The sequence below is a fragment of the Scyliorhinus torazame genome, chromosome 31 (assembly GCF_047496885.1).
Source record: "Scyliorhinus torazame isolate Kashiwa2021f chromosome 31, sScyTor2.1, whole genome shotgun sequence".
NCBI classification, from domain to species: domain Eukaryota; kingdom Metazoa; phylum Chordata; class Chondrichthyes; order Carcharhiniformes; family Scyliorhinidae; genus Scyliorhinus; species Scyliorhinus torazame.
Genome location: NC_092737.1, coordinates 11,734,397 through 11,756,383, shown reverse-complemented (window position 1 = coordinate 11,756,383; position 21,987 = coordinate 11,734,397). Strand labels below are relative to the sequence as shown.

Genomic DNA, 21,987 nt, shown 5'->3' with positions numbered 1-21,987 from the left:
GCAGAACCCGGATCTCGAACATCTCGCCTGGGTATCGTTGCTGGTTGTCACTGTACGCTGAGGTATGGCTATGTGGATTGAAACAGTTCAGTCCTGGTACCATGGTTTGTTATGTTGTAGGTGTAACATAAGCGGCTTCCTTGTGGTGCACTTGACAAAGGAAGGTTCAGGCGTGGAGATAACTTCAACACGTTCATTAAACTATTTACACTTCTATTACTCGGGTTCGCAACTACTGTTAATCCTACTGTAGTTACCCAGACTGGCTAACCAGCTGCTGCAATCCACGTGGTGGGTGTAATATTGAATCACCCTGTCTGTACTCACTGACTGTGTCCACTGGAAAGAGGCAGATCACGGGCGAAATTCTCCGGAAACGGCGCGATGTCCGCCGACTGGCGCCCAAAACGGCGCAAATCAGACGGGCATCGCGCCGCCCCAAAGGTGCGGAATGCTCCGCATCTTTGGGTGCCGAGCCCCAACCTTGAGGGGCTAGGTCGGCGCCGGTCGAATTTCCGCCCCGCCAGCTGGTGGAAAAGGCCTTTGGTGCCCCGCCAGCTGGCGCGGAAATGACATCTCCGGACGGCGCATGCGCGGGAGCGTCAGCGGCCGCTGACAGCTTCCCACGCATGCGCAGTGGAGGGAGTCTCTTCTGCCTCCACCATAGTGGAGACCGTGGCGGAGGCGGAAGGGAAAGAGTGCCCCCACGGCACAGGCCCGCCCGTGGATCGGTGGGCCCTGATCGCGGGCCAGGCCACCGTGGGGGCACCCTCCGGGGCCAGATCGCCCCGCGCCCCCCCCCCCCCCCAGGACCCCGGAGCCCGCCCGCACCGCCTTGTCCCGCCGGTAAGGTAGGTGGTTTAATTTACGCCGGCGGGACAGGCATTTTAGCGGCGGGACTTCGGCCCATCCGGGCCGGAGAATCGCACGGGGGGGGGCCCGCCAACCGGCGCGGCGCGATTCCCGCCCCCGCCGAATATCCGGTGCCGGAGACTTCGGCAACCGGCGGGGGCAGGATTCACGCCAGCCCCCAGCGATTCTCCGACCCGGCGGGGGGGTCGGAGGATCTCGCCCCATGTGTTTGGTGTCCTTTATATATGGGTTGGTGTAATGCCCCCCTGTGGTCGTGTCACCTCCTTGTGTATCGTGAATGCCCATTGGTCGTGCCCTATCTAACTTATCTATTGGTTGAGTGTGTGTGTGTGATGTCTCTGGTGCTCCCTCTAGTGTCTAGCTAGCCTACATGCATTTACATTGATGCACATCACCACACGGTCATTATCGCACCGCGGGATCGTGCAAATTAGCGGCCTCATTTTCGACCTTGACTCAGTGACTGGGCCTCACAATGGACCGTGGTTGTCTGTACAGTGAATTGTCTCACGGCCGAGCAATGTACTGTATAAATGCAAATCGTAGGGCAGCACGGCGGCGCAGTGGGTTATCACTGCTGCCTCACGGCGCCGAGGTCCCGGGTTCGATCCCGGCTCTGGGTCACTGTCCGTGCGGAGTTTGCACATTCTCCCCGCGTTTGCGCACAGAACGGGAAGGTCCGTGTTTGTGCAGGGTAGGTGAATTGACCACGTTAAATTGCCCCTTAATTGGAAAAAAAAAATGAATTGGGTACGCTAAATTTAATTTTTTTTTAAATAAAGAAATGAATGCCAATCGTTCCCGCGGGATGAAGGGAGTGGTCACCCGACGTGTCGGCGCTACGCACCTCGTCCGCCATCTTGTCGAGCGTCCGGATGGCGTTGTTCATGTCCAGGAGGCCAATCGGGTTGTAGATGGGCGGGACCAGGCCGCTGAACCTCCGCACCGACCCCTGAAAGGTGAAGGGTGGCAATAAAAAGAAGCAGGTCGAGTCCCGTCCTTTCCGCCGCGACCAGGGTTCTCGGACTGAGCTCCTGAGGCAGGGTCACAGGGTCGCGGTGCGCCGTCCGCTGCCCGGATTAAAGCAATGAGGAAAAAGGCACGAATCCAATTGGGAGCTTGATGTCCGAAGGGAAGGTCAAAACAGATTTAATAATGATTGCTGAGGAAAAGTAATTTGTAGGAGTACGGGGAGTGGGTAGTGAGGAGTCGGATTATTTGCATAGTTCTTTCAAAGGGGCTAGTCACCCATGATGGGCTGAATGGCCTCCTTGTATTGATTCTGGGATCTCATTAATTTGAATGACCCTCAATGCAAGGGGAGTGCCTCCAGCAGGATGCTCCACCTGACCATGAGGCTAGCCGGTAAGTGCGCGGAAGGCAATCACCTGTGGGAGGCATCACAGCCCGCACTCATTCACAGCCGACACTCTCCCGGCACCCCGGCTAGGATGGGGGGGGGGGGGGGGGGGGCGAGGTCCACATACCTGATGGCTCGCCCAGGTGTAAACAGGCAGTGGAAATGAGTCAGGGTTGTCTTCAGAGCATCCCTGACGAGGGCACCCTCGTACCCAAGGGATTACCTCAGGAGAGACAGGGAAACGAGCAGCGATGGACGCGCCCAATCTGCACGTGGCTTATTTCCTAATCGAGGTAATTCAGTAAGGTTTCGGACTCGCTCCCACGGGGAGTGGGGAGAATGTGGGACTCGCTCCCACGGGGAGTGGGGAGAATGTGGGACTCGCTCCCACGGGGAGTGGGGAGAATGTGGGACTCGCTCCCACAGGGAGTGGGGAGAATGTGGGACTCGCTCCCACAGGGTGTGGGGAGAATGTGGGACTCGCTCCACGGGGAATGGGGAGAATGTGGGATTCGCTCCCACGGGGAGTGGGGAGAATGTGGGACTCGCTCCCACGGGGAGTGGGGAGAATGTGGGACTCGCTCCCACGGGGAGTGGGGAGAATGTGGGACTCGCTCCCACAGGGAGTGGGGAGAATGTGGGACTCGCTCCCACAGGGAAGTGGGGAGAATGTGGGACTTGCTCCCACAGGGTGTGGGGAGAATGTGGGACTCGCTCCACGGGGAATGGGGAGAATGTGGGATTCGCTCCCACGGGGAGTGGGGAGAATGTGGGACTCGCCCCCACGGGGAGTGGGGAGAATGTGGGACTCGCTCCCACGGGGAGTGGGGAGAATGTGGGAATCTCTCCCACAAGGAGTGGGGATAATGCGGGACTCGCTCCCACGGGGAGTGGGGAGAATGTGGGACTCGCTCCCACGGGGAGTGGGGAGAATGCGGGACTCGCTCCCACAGGGAGTGGGGAGAATGTGGGACTCGCTCCCACGGGGAGTGGGGGAGAATGTGGGACTCGCTCCCACGGGGAGTGGGGAGAATGTGGGACTCGCTCCCACGGTGAGTGGGGAGAATGTGGGACTCGCTCCCACGGGGTGTGGGGAGAATGTGGGACTCACTCCCACGGGGAGTGGGGAGAATGTGTGACTCGCTCCCACGGGGAGTGCGGAGAATGTGGGACTCACTCCCATGGGGACTGGTGGAGACGAATATTGGGACATTAAAGGGGAAGGCCAGGATCAAAATGAGGGAGAAGGTAATCGAGGGTTACAGTGGGAGATTTAGATGAGTAAAAATGGGAGGAGGTTCGTGTGGTGCATTAACAGCATGGACTAGTTGGCCGAATGGCCTATTCTGTAATGATATCCTGTGTAATCCAAGGTGGGTCACAGTGGCTGGTGAAGGGGATGGGGGAAGGAGTGAGTGAAGTTGTTAATTACCTGGATGTCCGCGAGGCTGTACAGAAAGCCATCCACCCGGTACGTCTCCACGCCCAGCTCCTCGGCCAGACCCAGGATGCGGTTTTGCGTAGGTCCCACATAGGCCCCTCCCACATCTGTGTAGCCGAAGCGCGGGTCCTGCCAGAGTCAAAGATCAAGCAGACCAAGGTCACGGCGTGGGGAGGGAGGAGCAGCAACAAGACTGGCGAGGGGGAGCACGCACCTGAGAGTGCAAATCAGGACATCACCACCACCCCCTTACACCCCCTCTCACAGTGCGGCACTCACTCAGTACTGACCCTCTGACAGTGCAGCACTCCCTCAGTACTGACCCTGTGACAGTGCGGCACTCCCTCAGTACTGACCCTCTGACAGTACAGCACTCCCTCAGTACTGAACCTCTGACAGTGCGGCACTCCCTCAGTACTGACCCTGTGACAGTACAGCACTCCCTCAGTACTGAACCTCTGACAGTGCGGCACTCCCTCAGTACTGACCCTCTGACAGTGCAGCACTCCCTCAGTACTGAACCTCTGACAGTGTGGCACTCCCTCAGTACTGACCCTCTGACAGTGCAGCACTCCCTCAGTACTGACCCTCTGACAGTGCGGCTCTCCCTCAGTACTGACCCTGTGACAGTACAGCACTCCCTCAGTACTGACCCTCTGACAGTGCGGCACTCCCTCAGTACTGACCCTCTGACAGTGCGGCACTCCCTCAGTACTGACCCTCTGACAGTGCAGCACTCCCTCAGTACTGACCCTCTGACAGTGCAGCACTCCCTCAGTACTGACCCTCTGACAGTGCAGCACACCCTCAGTACTGACCCTCTGACAGTGCAGCACTCCCTCAGTACTGACCCTCTGACAGTGCCGCACTCCCTCAGTACTGACCCTCTGACAGTGCAGCACTCTCTCATACTGACCCTCTGACAGTGCAGCACTCCCTCAGTACTGACCCTCTGACAGTGCGGCGCTCCCTCAGTACTGACCCTCTGACAGTGCGGCATTCCCTCAGTACTGACACTATGACCGTGCGGCACTCCCTCAGTACTGACCCTCTGACAGTGCGGACTTACTCAGTACTGGCCCTCTGACAGTGCGGCACTCCCTCAGTACTGACCCTCTGACAGTGCGGCACTCCCTCAGTACTGACCCTCTGACAGTGCAGCACTCCCTCAGTACTGACCCTCTGACAGTGCGGCACTCCCTCAGTACTGACCCTCTGACAGTGCGGCATTCCCTCAGTACTGACACTATGACAGTACGGCACTCCCTCAGTACTGACCCTCTGACAGTGCGGCACTCCCTCAGTACTGACCCTCTGACAGTGCAGCACTCCCTCAGTACTGACCCTCTGACAGTGCAGCACTCCCTCAGTACTCACCCTCTGACAGTGCAGCACTCCCTCAGTACTGACCCTCTGAAAGTGCGGCACTCCCTCAGTACTGACCCTCTGACAGTGCGGCACTCCCTCAGTACTGACCCTCTGACAGTGCGGCATTCCCTCAGTACTGACCCTGACAGTGCGGACTCACTCAGTACTGACGCTCTGAAAGTGCGGCACTCCCTCAGTACTGACCCTCTGACAGTGCGGCACTCCCTCAGTACTGACCCTCTGACAGTGCGGCACTCCCTCAGTACTGACCCTCTGACAGTGCGGCACTCCCTCAGTACTGACCCTCTGACAGTGCGGCACTCCCTCAGTACTGACCCTCTGACAGTGCAGCACTTCCCTCAGTACTGACCCTGACAGTGCGGACTCACTCAGTACTGACCCTCTGAAAGTGCGGCACTCCCTCAGTACTGACCCTCTGACAGTGCGGCACTCCCTCAGTACTGACCCTCTGATAGTGCGGCACTCCCTGAGTACTGACCCTCTGACAGTGCGGCACTCCCTCAGTACTGACCCTCTGACAGTGCGGCACTCCATCAGTCTGACCCTCTGACAGTGCAGCACTCCCTCAGTACTGACCCTCTGACAGTGCGGCACTCCCTCAGTACTGACCCTCTGACAGTGCAGCACTCCCTCAGTACTGACCCTCCGACAGTGCGGCACTCCCTCAGTCTGACCCTCTGACAGGGCAGCACTCCCTCAGTACTGACCCTCTGACGGTACGGCACTCCCTCAGTACTGACCCTCTGACAGTGCGGCACTCCCTCAGTACTGACCCTCTGACAGTGTGGCACTCCCTCAGTACTGACCCTCTGACAGTGCGGCACTCTCTCAGTACTGACCTCTGACAGTGCAGCACTCCCTCAGGACTGACCCTCTGACAGTGCCGCACTCCCTCAGTACTGACCCTCTCACAGTGCCGCACTCCCTCAGTACTGACCCTCTGACAGTGCGGCACTCCCTCAGTACTGACCCTCTGACAGTGCGGCACTCCTTCAGTACTGAGACTCTGACAGTGCGGCACTCCCTCAGTACTGACCCTCTGACAGTGCGGCACTCCCTCAGTACTGAGCCTCTGACAGTGCAGCACTCCCTCAGTACTGACCCTCTGACAGTGCGTCACTCCCTCAGTACTAACGCTCTGACAGTGCGGCACTCCCTCAGTACTGACCCTCTGACAGTGCAGCACTCTCTCAGTAATGACCCTCTGACAGTGCAGCACTGACTCAGTACTGACCCTCTGACAGTGCAGCACTCCCTCAGTACTGACCCTCTGACAGTGCGGCACTCCCTCAGTACTGACCCTCTGACAGTGCAGCACTCCCTCAGTACTGACCCTCCGACAGTGCGGCACTCCCTCAGTCTGACCCTCTGACAGTGCAGCACTCCCTCAGTACTGACCCTCTGACGGTACGGCACTGACGAATGTGATATAAAATAGTTACTTTAGAGATACTAGTTAATGTAATGTAGAAATAAGCCACTTTGATTTTTGCAGTTAGGGACAAAGGAATTTGGGACCGCATGGAAAAAGCAGGAAGAGGTGTGTCTATAAGAGTGAGGATGCATTGATAGGGGCCAGAGAAAGGGATTGGAAGTGAGCCAATCAGAATGGATTAAACAGGTCAGGAGGGACCTAGGCTGACCTATGTCCGTCGAGTATGTGAAACTTGATACCATTTGAACTGATTTTGCAGAGATTCCTTTGTCTGTTAGTTCAGTCGTTTTCTGGAGTGTAAGAGGCAGGACGTCCTGTTACATTCTGTAAGATGATAAAGCTTGCAAGCTAAATAAATAACTTCTGTTTACGTGCGAATCCGTCTCAACTTTTATTGAGGCCAGACTGACAGAAAAAGAAAATAGGAGATCAACATTTGGTGCCGAAAACCGGGATTTCTCTGGGCGATCCTGTTCCAACTGCGAAATCAGAATTAGACTGATTATGAACAGGAGGACGGGAACAAAGGGCCCTCAATGTAGAAATGGAAAACGACCAGCATTGATTGTTCCCCTCTTCCTATTGTCTGATTAGTCTGGTCACTCGCGGTTGGCACAGAAAGACCGCCTCAACGAAATCACAGGTCAGTCTGGGGATTAGCACTTTAATTGATGGGATTTCATATTGTTGTTTCGGCTTGGGTTAGGGTTTTGGGCTGATGTGACTTTAAATAATAAAGGTTCAGTCTATTATTGGGGTTCAGAGGCTGATGTGACTTTAAATAATAAAGGTTCAGTCTATTATTGGGGTTCAGAGGCTGATGTGACTTTAAATAATAAAGGTTCAGTCTATTATTGGGGTTCAGAGGCTGATGTGACTTTAAATAATAAAGGTTCAGTCTATTATTGGGGTTCAGAGGCTGATGTGACTTTAAATAATAAAGGTTCAGTCTATTATTGGGGTTCAGAGGCTGATGTGACTTTAAATAATAAAGGTTCAGTCTATTATCGGGGTTCAGAGGCTGATGTGACTTAAATAAATGGGGGTTCAGTCCAGTATAACTGTTTTTAAATCTGAAGATGGTTCAACTCTATGTGTGAGTGTTTTAAATATATAGTTGATTAAGCTAAAATTGTCTCCTTGGACTGTAAAGTTCCGAGGTCTAGTTGAGATTGTGAGGTTGAAGCAGAAGTCTCTCAAAGGGTTAACAGCAGCAGGCGGAGTTGAAAACAGACAGTGCTTCTCACTCAGGCCTTGAGATAACAGTCTGCAGTGTAATCGGATACCTTTCCTTTGAGTCAGTGAACACCAGCAAAGTTACGTTTTGAATTAATTAAAGGAAACCAGTGGGTTTCTCCACCTCTTTGATAAAAGTTATTATTTTCGAAAGCAATTGATTGAAATTGCCAGAATCTTAAGTTTTACTTACTTGAAATAAGGTTTATCTCATTTTATCTGGAGATTAATAGAAACTTAAAGAAGATCATGGACACCATTTTAAAAAGTGTAAATCTGGAAATTATAGTTGATTTTGCTAATACTTATGTGTATGTAAAAGAAAAAAAACTTGTTAAAAGAAAAATTGTTAAGATAAAGAAATAATTAAGTTGTAAATGTTGTACAAGTTTGTGTTAAGCAAATTGTAAATTTAGTTCTGAGTTGAGATCAGAGCTGAGCTTGCAAGTTGCAGTAATCCAATTTGAATTTTCAAACATTTTTAAGTTTTGGAAAGGGGCGCAAGTGGAGGAGGGACACGGGTCACACGGGAGATGAGCTGCGTGGTTTGGTGGCTGGCCTTGAGTTGACAGAAGAAGAGGGATTCAATGATTTGGAAAAGTCGGTGGGGGTTCCGTCTGCACCCATAGCATGGTCTGCGCTCATTCCAGAGCCACCAGAGTGCAGTGGTATATGCCCAGTCATTGCTCCCCAGATTTCAAGTATGCCGGAAACTCAAGCCCTTTTGGGTGATGGTGTGGGTCCTGTTTTGCCAACTTCACAACCGGGGGAGCAAGGGGAACTTTGTCCCACGGGCCCAGTTGGCTCTGGGACGGGATCTCGGACAGCGGGAGAGGGGCTTGAAGCTCACCGGAAACAATTGAGCATATCACCTCAGTCTCCCCAAACTAAGGAGAAATCACAAGAGTTGGGAACAAAGAAAGCTGAAACAACTTCGGTTGAAGAGAAAGAACTCCCCCTAGTGACAGGGAGAGACGTTGAAGTCTTGGAACAACCAGGGGAAATACCTAGAGTGCCCCCTGGTGACATTCGGAGACAGTTACCGATTAGGAAGATGAGAAACCCCGATCCAGGGACGGCGGCTGCAAACCCCACAATAGACGTTTACTTCCCATGGACACCCAGTGAGATGATGGCTATTATGACTACAATCCCAGATAGAAAAAAATCTCCTGCTGCCTTTGTGGATTCATTGAGAACTACTATCTCAATTTATCAAGCTGATTCAAGGGACCTCTGGGCCCTAGTTCAGCAGATTTTAACCCCAGCAGAGTACCGCACTTGTCTTAACCACCTGAATTATGCTAGTCATGCCGCACTCCAGCAGGCCTATGCGTTAGACGACGATAGAAGGACACAGATCTTGAATGCGTTGAATAGCACATTTCAAAGGCCCATAAATCTTTCTGTTATCTTAGACCTAAAACCTAAGAAGAATGAAGACCCAGAGGAATTTCTGGGGCGTTTTAATGAAATCTACAGGGGCCAGTCAGGCGATTTGCTGTATCAAAATGGTCAGAATTCCCCTCCATACTGTGCTATGTTAATGCATTGCCTACCACCTTCTGTGGTTACTGCTGTGAAATGTAATAACATGAATTGGACGGAGAACGACCCTTCCCAGATGGCAAGGGCAGTCAGATTTTACTGGAAGGAGGGTGTAGGCCCAGAAGGAGGCTCAGTTACAAAGGTTAAGACTGAGTATGTAATGAAAAAGGATGATCTACGACCCCAACAAGCGGCAGAAATGGTAGTTTACCAGCAGGAGCCCCAATATAGTGACTTTGGGTGGGTGGATCAGCGAAGAGGAGGATACCAAACCCACCCAAAGGGACCCTCACCCCCTTTTTATGGCCCACCGAACGAATCAACAGCTCTACAACCGCAGCCCCCTCTGAGGGGCCATTGGTCTACTGGAAGAAGAGGACGGGGCAGCCATGTCTTCTGTGCAATCAGCACTTAAATTACCATTATCCGACCACACGCAGCAATTGTCAGGGTTCCAAGGACAGGTGTGTGAGTATCCTATTTCTGAACCTGTGACAGTCACTTACGAGAATAAGTCTGCAGAGCATCAGGTTGTAGTGACTACTGGATTGGACTGTAATTTGTTGGCCCGAGATTTACTGTGTATCTTCCAGCTACAGCTAGAATGCGGAGATGAGGGGGTAACGGTTACATCATGGAGGATGAGACAACAGTGCTATATTTCTATCACCCCCCAGTGGTGGACGTTAGACATTGAACAGCCACTATCACTGCATCACGTTACCCTGGCCTATGACAGAACTGGACGAAACAGGGAGTTGGAGGACAAATACTGGCCATTACTTGAGACCGAATGGCCAGTCAAGGTTACAGCCACAGTCACGGGAAAAGAAGGTACAGCCGATTTTGTTACAATATCACCACATTTATGGCCACAGTCAGCTTCGGTAAGCCCTCATATTACACGTCAGGTCCATGACCGGTACCATGCCAGGGATATGGGGCGAATGGTCAGCATCTTACCGCAGCTCGTCAGAATAGGTATGAGATATACCTTTTGAACAATCCACGTCTGACATTTAAATACTGTACCACTATCAATCCAGCCTGTTTTCTTAGTGGTCCCCCTATCCATGAAGACGCACCTGGCCACGACTGGTTAGCCTTGATTCAGGAAACTACCACAATAAGGGGCGATTTGAGTGACATTTCGTCAGAACAACCTGACATGATTATGTGTGGTCAAATATCCCACCGGGGTTTAGTTAATGACCTACTGCAGGCCCTCCTTCTGCCAGCGCAGATTTCCGTTATTAAATGCGCTGCCCACACGAATGGTACAACCCCAGTTGACGTTGGTAATGAACGAGCAGATCGTGCAGCGCGCACAGCCGCACAAATTCAGCAAGTGATGGTGCCTAAAATGTTAAGTCAGACTAAACGATCTACTATGAATGTGTCTGCTTCTGACAAGCCAATGCCAACCATCCAAGACGTCATAAGGTTACAGGAGGACGCTCCTGAGAGTGATAAACAAATGTGGAAACGGTTAGGTTGTACATATGATTCTGTTTCCACTTGTATGTCTGATGTGCTGGCTTTATGGGTCATCGAATGTGTACACTTTGCAACTCATTGTGGGGCTCGGGGGACTAGTGATTTGTTGCTGGACACTTGGTGGCACCCTAAAATGCAGGGGTTGGCCCAAAGTATCAGTAATCGGTGTTTGATTTGTCAGCAATATAACACCGGAAAAGGTATCCCTTGTGGGAAGGGGCAAACCCCGTTGCCCAGTGGTCCCTTTGAGACGCTCCAAATGGATTACATTGAGTTGGAAAGGTGTCAATGTTATAAATATGTTTTGGTCATTGTGGATGTGTTCAGCAGATGGGTTGAGGTGTATCCGACTATCTATAGTAAAGCTGCTACTGTGGTTAAAGTCTTGATGAGGGAAATCATTCCCCGGTACGGTATACCAGCTCAGTTAAGTTCTGATAATGGGCCTCATTTTATTGGACAAATTAACAAGGAGTTTTGCTCCCAGTTGGGCATACGCCAACAGTTACACTGTGCTTACAGACCGCAGGCAGCCGGGGTGGTTGAAAGACACAATCAGACCCTCAAAACTAAATTGGCTAAATTAAGAGCAGACACGGGACTGACATGGCTTAAGTTGCTCCCCGTTGCCCTCTTCCAGCTGCGGGTTACACCTGCGGGACCGGTCCGACTTTCTCCCGCCGAGATTCTTTATGGCAGGCCTCTTAGAACTCCTTGGAGCCTGCAGGTTCCCAGACGGGTTCAGTTTCATCAGATGACTGAGGAAATGACCAACTATGTTCTGGCCCTTACGCAAGTGCTCAAGGAACTCCATGGCCAGGTCCGCGCGGCTCACCAGCCATTGCCCCCAGTACCTAGCTCACTTTCAGTCCAGCCCGGTAGTTATGTAATGGTCAAAAAATTGGACTAGGAAGGGGTCGGAGCCGCGATGGGACGGGCCCTTCCAAGTTCTCCTTGCCACCCCCACAGCAGTTAAAGTGGAGGGGCAAAGTGCTTGGGTGCACCTACATCACTGTACATTGAGTCCATCTCCACTACTGTAAAAGGTCGGATACTAACCTGCCTCCCTTCTCCAGTGCTATTTTACAGGTGTGGAGCATGATGGAGTGGCTACGCATCGTCTGTCTGATATTTGGCCTCACTTCGCTTGGCGTGTTATTGGCGATGGACATGGAAAAGGGGAATATTATGTATCTGTGTAGCCCCAACCAATCTACAAGGATACATCACCTATGCACAGGTGATGTTCTTCACTGCCCCCATATACGAGGACATGGTATCGACTCATGGAAGGTCATCACAGTTAAGGAGAATGCGGGAGTCATGAAGCAGCTGCACCGGTCCCGGCGATGGGAAGGGAACATTATATGGACATTGCCTTGTTTTTGGAATACATGTAAATTCGATTTTGGATGTGTTAAGAGTGGTGCAAGAAAGGTAATATCAGGCTGTCAGAAGAGCGTAGGAAGAGGCTATGAGGAAGTGAAAGGGACTAGAGAGAGGATGGGGCGTATGAGAAGGGAAGTACAGCTAGAACGTAGGTTACCGGGAGATACACTTAAGTTAGTTAAAGGCCAAACTGAGGAAAACACGGGTAGTAAACCTTGGGAGCCCTCGGGGCAATAACTAAGGAGTTGTCTCAGCTACGGTTGTTTGCAATGCAGAACCGGTATGCTCTTGACTATCTTCTGGCCCGTGAGGGTGGGGTATGCGCCATAGTACAGGGCAAGTGTATCATGGGTGTTCAGGACTTGACCGCTAACATCACTAAATTTATGGATCGCATACGGGATCACTTGGACGGGATGCAGGATCCTGGCTCTTGGGGTAACTGGGGATTTGGGGGATGGAAGGACTGGTTGATAAATATGGCCATGTATCTAGTGGTAGCTATCGGCTGCATCTTTGTGGGCCTGGCCATCCTTAAATGTGTGATGGGTAGAATGCTGGGTGCACTGGATCAGATCACCGCCCCAATCACCGGCCAAAAAAATTTAATTGTTAAAATCCATGAGGGTGAAGCAGATGAAGGGGGGCTAAGACAGGAATTGGAAATGCAGCGACGAATCTTTTTAGATGAGGAACCGTAGCTATAGATTGGATAGTTCGGTTATCATGGAATGATAAAAGGAGGGAATGACGAATGTGATATAAAATAGTTACTTTAGAGATACTAGTTAATGTAATGTAGAAATAAGCCACTTTGATTTTTGCAGTTAGGGACAAAGGAATTTGGGACCGCATGGAAAAAGCAGGAAGAGGTGTGTCTATAAGAGTGAGGATGCATTGATAGGGGCCAGAGAAAGGGATTGGAAGTGAGCCAATCAGAATGGATTAAACAGGTCAGGAGGGACCTAGGCTGACCTATGTCCGTCGAGTATGTGAAACTTGATACCATTTGAACTGATTTTGCAGAGATTCCTTTGTCTGTTAGTTCAGTCGTTTTCTGGAGTGTAAGAGGCAGGACGTCCTGTTACATTCTGTAAGATGATAAAGCTTGCAAGCTAAATAAATAACTTCTGTTTACGTGCGAATCCGTCTCAACTTTTATTGAGGCCAGACTGACAGAAAAAGAAAATAGGAGATCAACAGCACTCCCTCAGTACTGACCCTCTGACAGTGCGGCACTCCCTCAGTACTGACCCTCTGACAGTGTGGCACTCCCTCAGTACTGACCCTCTGACAGTGCGGCACTCCCTCAGTACTGGCCCTCTGACAGTGCGGCATTCCCTCAGTACTGACCCTCTGACAGTGCGGCACTCTCTCAGTACTGACCTCTGACAGTGTAGCACTCCCTCAGTACTGACCCTCTGACAGTGCGGCACTCCCTCAGTACTGACCCTCTGACAGTGCGGCACTCCCTCAGTACTGACCCTCTGACAGTGCGGCACTCCCTCAGTACTGACCCTCTGACAGTGCGGCACTCCTTCAGTACTGAGACTCTGACAGTGCGGCACTCCCTCAGTACTGACCCTCTGACAGTGCGGCACTCCCTCAGTACTGACCCTCTGACAGTGCAGCGCTCCCTCAGTACTGACCCTCTGACAGTGCAGCACTCCCTCAGTACTGACCCTCTGACAGTGCGGCACTCCCTCAGTACTGACCCTCTGACAGTGCGTCACTCCCTCAGTACTAACGCTCTGACAGTGCGGCACTCCCTCAGTACTGACCCTCTGACAGTGCGGCACTCCCTCAGTACTGACCCTCTGACAGTGCGGCACTCCCTCAGTACTGACCCTCTGACAGTGCGGCACTCCTTCAATCCTGACCCTCTGACAGTGCAGCAATCCCTCAGTAGTGACCCGCTGACAGTGCGGCACTCCCTCAGCACTGACCCTCTGACAGTGCGGCACTCAATCAGTACTGACCCTCTCACAGTGCAGCACTCCCTCAGTACTGACCCTCTGACAGTGCAGCGCTCCCTCAGTACTGACACTCTCACAGTGCTGCACTCCCTCAGTACTGACCCTCTGGCAGTGCGGCACTCCCTCAGTACTGACCCTCTGTCAGAGCGACACTCTCTCAGTCCTGACCCTCCGTCAGTGCGGCACACCCTCAGTACTGACCCTCTGTCAGTGCGGCACTCCCTCAGTACTGACCCTCTGACAGTGCAGCACTCCCTCAGTACTGACCCTCTGACAGTGCGGCACTCCTTCAGTCTGACCCTCTGACAGTGCAGCACTCCCTCAGTACTGACCCTCCGACAGTGCGGCACTCCCTCAGTACTGACCCTCTGACAGTGCAGCACTCCTTCAGTACTGACCCTCCGACAGTGCGGCACTCCCTCAGTCTGACCCTCTGACAGTGCAGCACTCCCTCAGTACTGACCCTCTGACGGTACGGCACTCCCTCAGTACTGACCCTCTGACAGTGCGGCACTCCCTCAGTGCTGATCCTCTGACAGTGCGGCACTCCCTCAGTACTGACCCTCTGACAGTGCGGCACTCCCTCAGTACTGACCCTCTGACAGTGCGGCACTCCCTCAGTACTGACCCTCTGACAGTGCGGCTCTCCCTCAGTACTGACCCTCTGACAGTGCGGCACTCCCTCAGTACTGACCCTCTCACAGTGCAGCCCTCCCTCAGTACTGACCCTCTGACAGTGCGGCACTCCCTCAGTACTGACCCTCTGACAGTGCGGCACTCCCTCAGTACTGACCCTCTGACAGTGCAGCACTCCCTCAGTACTGACCCTCTGACAGTGCAGCACTCCCTCAGTACTGACCCTCTGACAGTGCGGCACTCCCTCAGTACTGACCCTCTGACAGTGCGGCACTCCCTCAGTACTGATCCTCTGACAGTGCGACACTCCCTCAGTACTGACCCTCTGACAGTGCGGCACTCCCTCAGTACTGACCCTCTGACAGTGCGGCACTCCCTCAGTACTGATCCTCTGACAGTGCAGCACTCCCTCAGTACTGACCCTCTGACAGTGCAGCACTCCCTCAGTACTGACCCTCTGACAGTGCGGCACTCCCTCAGTACTGACCCTCTGACAGTGCGGCACTCCCTCAGTACTGACCCTCTGACAGTGCGGCTCTCCCTCAGTACTGACCCTCTGACAGTGCGGCACTCCCTCAGTACTGACCCTCTGACAGTGCAGCACTCCCTCAGTACTGACCCTCTGACAGTGCGGCACTCCCTCAGTACTGCACTCGAGTCTCAGCCGAAACTGTCTCTGGTGTGGGAATCCTCACACCAAACGCTGAGTAAGGGGACAGACACAGCTGAGGTTAAACTTTGAACAAGGAACATGCAAAGGAACAAAAACAATTATTTGGCAACAAGCGGCTGACCAAAGGCAGGATTGAGTTGAATTGGAGACAAAACACAACTTATGATTTCAAGCATAATTCACTCCCATGTGCTGGAGTAAAAATAAACTCTTGTTTGAAATGTCAGCAGAAGTAAATAATTACCCCGCTTGGGCTGTGTGGACATTTCCTGTGCTTAATCTTTCTGCCCGTTTTGAGATCAGTCTGTGGTTTGGCCCGATATGAATCTTGCTCAATCAGACTTGGCAGGGTCTAAATGTCTGTAAGGTCACATCTCCAATGTCTGCCGTTTCAAGAGGATATTTCACAATTACTCTCAGAGCATTCCAGCCAATGTCGAACAGTCATCGTTGTTTTGTATGAGACGCAGCAGCCAATTAGCACAGAGCGAGCTCAAACGCACAACAATTCGGTCATGACCCAGATCATTCATTTATTACTGTGCTGTGTGAATATTGGATAAACAGCTGAGCTTTACTCTGTATCTAACCCCATGCTGTACCTGTCCTGGGATTGTTTGATGGGGACAGTGTAGAGGGAGCTTTACTCTGTATCTAACCCCGTGCTGTACCTGTCCTGGGATTGTTTGATGGGGACAGTGTAGAGGGAGCTTTACTCTGTATCTAACCCCGTGCTGTACCTGTCCTGGGATTGTTTGATGGGGACAGTGTAGAGGGAGCTTTACTCTGTATCTAACCCCGTGCTGTACCTGTCCTGGGATTGTTTGATGGGGACAGTGTAGAGGGAGCTTTACTCTGTATCTAACCCCGTGCTGTATCTGTCCTGGGAGTGTTTGATGGGGACAGTGTAGAGGGAGCTTTACTCTGTATCTAACCCCGTGCTGTACCTGTCCTGGGAGTGTTTGATGGGGGCAGTGCAGAGGGAGCTTTACTCTGTATCTAACCCTGTGCTGTACCTGTCCTGGGAGTGTTTGATGGGGACAGTGTAGAGGGAGCTTTACTCTGTATCTAACCCCGTGCTGTACCTGTCCTGGGAGTGTTTGATGGGGACAGTGTAGAGGGAGCTTTACTCTGTATCTAACCCCGTGCTGTACCTGTCCTGGGAGTGTTTGATGGGGACAGTGTAGAGGGAGCTTTACTCTGTATCTAACCCCGTGCTGTACCTGTCCTGGGAGTGTTTGATGGGGACAGTGTAGAGGGAGCTTTACTCTGTATCTAACCCTGTGCTGTACCTGTCCTGGGAGTGTTTGATGGGGACAGTGTAGAGGGAGCTTTACTCTGTACCTAACCCCGTGCTGTACCTGTCCTGGGAGTGTTTGATGGGGACAGAGGGAGCTTTACTCTGTATCTAACCCTGTGCTGTACCTGTCCTGAGAGGGTTTGATGGGGACAGTGTAGAGGGAGCTTTACTCTGTATCTAACCCCGTGCTGTACCTGTCCTGGGAGTGTTTGATGGGGACAGTGTGTGGTAGTATGCATTAGGGGTCATGTGGGACTGTGAAGCCGTGACGCTGTTGGCCGACAGATCCCGGGTCCTGGTTGGCTGTTGCCCCCTAGCTCCGCCCTGAAGGCGGAGTATAAGAACCTGGGCTTCTCCCCGCAGCTCCAGTCTGTTGCTGAACTGCTGGGAACAAGTCACGCTTAATAAAGCCTCATCGACTTCATCTCTATTCGTCTCTCTCGTAAGTCATTGTGCGCTACAATTTATTAAGCGTGCTTAAAGGACTATGGAGCTCAGGATCGCCCTGGAATGCCTGCGGACCAGCCCCCACGCAGTGAACGCGGCAGCAGTTTTTAAGCACTGGCAGACTTGTTTCGAAGGCTACCTCCGAACGGCCCCCGGCCGGATCACAGAAGACCAGAAACTACAGGTCCTGCACTCAAGGGTAAGCCCGGAAATTTACCCCCCTCATAGAAGATGCAGAGGATTTCCCGACGGCGCTCGCAGCACTAAAGAGCGTCTACGTTCGCCCAGTGAACCAGGTCTACGCACGCTACCAACTCGCAACGAGACGGCAAAGTCCCGGAGAATCGCTAGAAGAGTTCTACGCCGCGCTTCTAATTTTGAGACGGGGCTGCGGCTGCCCGCCGGTAAACGCGACGGAACACACGGACATATTAATTCGCGATGCGTTTGTGGCAGGTATGAACTCTCCCTAAATCCGCCAAAGACTTTTAGAAAAAGAGTCGCTGGGACTCTTAGAGGCACGGGCCATTGCAGCTTCCCTAGATGCGGCCTCGCAAAACGCCCGCGCCTACGGCCCCGACCGCGCGGCAGCCCCTTGGGCTCCGTGGACCCCCGTCGCGACAAACCCCCTTCCCCCCCCTCCCTCACAGGCTTGTGCGGTTAAGACGCCAGACCATCCCGGGGGAGCCCGCTGCTATTTCTGCGGGCAGGCGAAACACCCCCGGCAGCGCTGCCCGGCCCGTGCAGCAACTTGCAAGAGCTGCGGGAAAAAGGGCCATTTCGCGGCTGTGTGCCGGTCCCGGGGGGTCGCCGCTGTCCCCGGAGAAGAAAGAGTCCAGCGCATCCCAAACGCTCCCCAACCCCCCCCCCCAGCGCCCCATGTGCGACCCGCGGGCGCCGCCATTTTGGGTCCCAGCCACCACGAGAGGAGGATGGGCGCCGCCATCTTGTGACCCCCAGCCATGTGCGATGCATGGGGGCGGCCATTTTGTCCACCCCCGACCATGTGCGATCGGTGGGGGCGGCCATTTTGTCCACTCCCGGCCACGTGCGATTCATGGATGCCGCCATCTTGGATGACAACAATGGACCCCAGCATCGACGGCTCCACGGGGTCTGAAGAAGACGCTGAGACACTACGACCACACCTGGCCTCGGTGACGCTGGATCAAGCACGGCCCCGGATGCTCCAGACGACGACAACAACGGTGCTGATCAACGGACACGAGACACCATGCCTGATCGACTCCGGGAGCACCGAAAGCTTCATCCACCCCGACACGGTAAGACGCTGTTTTTTGACCATCCGTCCCAGTACGCAAAAGATTTCCCTAGCTGCAGGATCCCACTCCGTAGAGATCAAAGGCTTCTGCATAGTGACCCTAACGGTGCAAGGAAGGGAGTTTAAAAACTACAGGCTCTACGTCCTTCCCCAACTCTGTGCGCCCACATTACTGGGATTAGATTTCCAGTGCAACCTGCAGAGCCTAACGTTTCAATTCGGCGGCCCAATACCCCCACTCACTATCTGCGGCCTCGCAACCCTCAAAGTTGAACCGCCATCCTTGTTTGCAAACCTCACCCCGGATTGCAAACCCGTCGCCACGAGGAGCAGACGGTACAGCGCCCAGGACCGGACATTTATCCGGTCCGAAGTCCAGCGGTTGCTGAAGGAAGGCATAATCCGGGCCAGCAATAGTCCCTGGAGAGCACAGGTGGTAGTAGTAAAGACCGGGGAGAAGCAAAGGATGGTCATAGACTACAGTCAGACCATCAACAGGTACACACAGCTAGATGCGTACCCTCTCCCCCGCATATCCGACATGGTAAATCGGATTGCCCAATATAAGGTCTTCTCCACCGTGGACCTCAAGTCCGCCTATCACCAGCTCCCCATCCGCCCAAGTGACCGCAAGTACACAGCCTTCGAGGCAGATGGGCGACTATACCACTTCCTAATGGTCCCATTTGGCGTCACGAATGGGGTCTCGGTCTTCCAACGGGAGATGGACCGAATGGTTGATCAACACGGGTTACAGGCCACGTTCCCGTATCTCGACAACGTAACCATCTGCGGCCACGATCAGCAGGACCACGACGCCAACCTCCAAAAATTCCTCCAGACCGCAAACGCCTTGAACCTCACATACAACGAGGACAAGTGCGTGTTAAGCACAAACCGGCTAGCCATCCTGGGATACGTAGTGCGCAATGGGATAATAGGCCCCGACCCCGAACGCATGCGCCCCCTTATGGAATTTCCCCTTCCCCACTGCTCCAAAGCCCTGAAACGATGCCTGGGGTTCTTTTCATATTACGCCCAGTGGGTCCCCCAGTACGCAGACAAGGCCCGCCCCCTAATACAGACCACGACCTTCCCTCTGTCGACAGAGGCTTGCCAGGCCTTCAGCCGCATCAAAGCGGACATCGCAAAGGCCACGATGTGCGCCATTGACGAGTCCCTCCCCTTCCAGGTCGAGAGCGACGCCTCCGATGTAGCTCTAGGGGCCACCCTTAACCAAGCGGGCAGACCCGTGGCCTTCTTCTCCCGAACCCTCCACGCCTCAGAAATCCGCCACTCCTCAGTGGAAAAGGAAGCCCAAGCCATAGTGGAAGCTGTGCGACATTGGAGGCATTACCTGACGGGTGAGATACAGAGTAAAGCTAGCTCCCTCTACACTGTCCCCATGAAACACTCCCAGGACAGGTACAGCACGGGGTTAGATACAGAGTAAAGCTCCCTCTACACTGTGTAGCGCACAATGACTTACGAGAGACGAATAGAGATGAAGTCGATGAGGCTTTATTAAGCGTGACTTGTTCCCAGCAGTTCAGCAACAGACTGGAGCTGCGGAGAGAAGCCCAGGTTCTTATACTCCACCTTCAGGGCGGAGCTAGGGATCAACAGCCAACCAGGACCCAGGATCTGTCGACCAACAGCATCATGGCTTCACAGTCCCACATGACCCCGATTTTCACCAGCCGTGTAAACCCTTACCACCATGCGAAGCACCACCCCGCCGGGCTCATTTTTAACAAGGGGTGAATGTGGTAGTATGCATTAGGGGTCATGTGGGACTGTGAAGCCGTGATGTCATTGGCTGACAGATCCCGGGTCCTGGTTGGCAGTTGACCTCTAGCTCCGCCCCGAAGGCGGAGTATAAGAACCAGGAGTTCTCCCCCGCAGGCCAGTCTGTTACTGAACTGCGGGGAACAAGTCACGCTTAATAAAGCCTCATCGACTTCATCTCTATTCGTCTCTCGTGAGTCTTTGTGCGCTACACTCTGTATCTAACCCCGTGCTGTACCTGTCCTGGGAGTGTTTGACGGGGACAGTGTAGAGGGAGTTTTACTCTGGATCTAACCCCATGCTGTACCTGCCCTGCGAGTGTATGATGGGGACAGTGTAGAGGGAGCTTTACTCTGTATCTAACCCTGTGCTGTACCTGTCCTGGGAGTGTTTGATGGGGACAGTGTAGAGGGAGCTTTACTCTGTATCTCACCCCTTGCTGTACCTGTCCTGTGAGTGTTTGATGGGGACAGTGTAGAGGGAGCTTTACTCTGTATCTAACCCTGTGCTGTATCTGTCCTGGGAGTGTTTGATGGGGACAGTGTAGAGGGAGCTTTACTCTGTACCTAACCCCGTGCTGTACCTGTCCTGGGAGTGTATGATGGGGACAGTGTAGAGAGAGCTTTACTCTGTACCTAACCCCGTGCTGTACATGTCCTGGGAGTGTTTGATGGGGACAGTGTAGAGGGAGCTTTACTCTATATCTAACCCCGTGCTTTCGCTGTCCTGGGAGTGTTTGATGGGGACAGGGTAGAGGGAGCTCTACTCTGTATCTAACCCCATGCTGTACCTGTCCTGGGAGTGTTTGATGGGGACAGTGTCGTGGGAGCTTTACTCTGTATCTAACCCAGTGCTGTCCCTGTCCTGGGAGTGTTTGATGGAGACAGTGTAGAGGGAGCTTTGCTCTGTATCTAGCCCCGTGCTGTACCTGCCCTGGGAGTGTTTGATGGGGACAGTGTAGAGGGAGCTTTACTCTGTATCTAACACCGTGCTGTACCTGTCCTGGGAGTGTTTGATGGGGACAGTGTAGAGAGAGCTTTACTCTGTACCTAACCCCGTGCTGTACCTGTCCTGGGAGTGTTTGATGGGGGCAGTGTAGAGTGAGCTCTACTCTGTATCTAACCCCATGCTGTACCTGTCCTGGGAGTGTTTGATGGGGACAGTGTAGTGGGAGCTTTACTCTGTATCTAACCCCGTGCTGTCCCTGTCCTGGGAGTGTTTGATGGGGACAGTGTAGAGGGAGCTTTACTCTGTACCTAATCCCGTGCTGTACCTGTCCTGGGAGTGTTTGATGGGGGCAGTGTAGAGTGAGCTCTACTCTGTATCTAACCCCATGCTGTACCTGTCCTGGGAGTGTTTGATGGGGACAGTGCAGAGAGAGCTTTACTCTGTATCTAACTCCGTGCTGTTCGTGTCCTGGGAGTGTTTGATGGGGACAGTGTAGAGGTAGCTTTACTCTGTATCTAACCCCGTGCTGCACCTGTCCTCGGAGTGTTTGATGGAGACAGTGTAGAGGGAGCTTTGCTCTGTATCTAGCCCCGTGCTGTACCTGTCCTGGGAGTGTTTGATGGGGACAGTGTAGAGGGAGCTTTACTCTGTAACTAACCCCGTGCTGTACCTGTCCTGTGAGTGTTTGATGGGGACAGTGTAGAGGGAGCTTTACTCTGTATCTAGCCCCGTGCTGTACCTGTCCTGTGAGTGTTTGATGGGGACAGTG

At 53.1% G+C, this 21,987-nt stretch overlaps 1 protein-coding gene across 5 annotated transcripts in view; it reads right to left on the bottom strand.

Moving 5' to 3' along the window:
* Nucleotides 1–21,987, bottom strand: part of LOC140404674 (amine oxidase [flavin-containing] B-like) — a 115,423-nt gene that overhangs the window by 85,428 nt on the left and 8,008 nt on the right. For 3 of the 5 annotated variants that reach the window (XM_072493327.1, XM_072493328.1, XM_072493330.1), the window contains exons 3-4: nucleotides 3,666–3,803; nucleotides 1,721–1,825 (exon numbers count right to left, since the gene is read on the bottom strand). The exons of 1 other annotated variant lie outside the window; for it this stretch is intronic. In XM_072493327.1, the coding sequence (XP_072349428.1) occupies nucleotides 1,721–1,825; nucleotides 3,666–3,803 (243 nt within the window). The remainder of the gene's footprint in view (nucleotides 1–1,720; nucleotides 1,826–3,665; nucleotides 3,804–21,987) is intronic. One more of the 5 variants, XM_072493331.1, reaches the window with a different exon arrangement.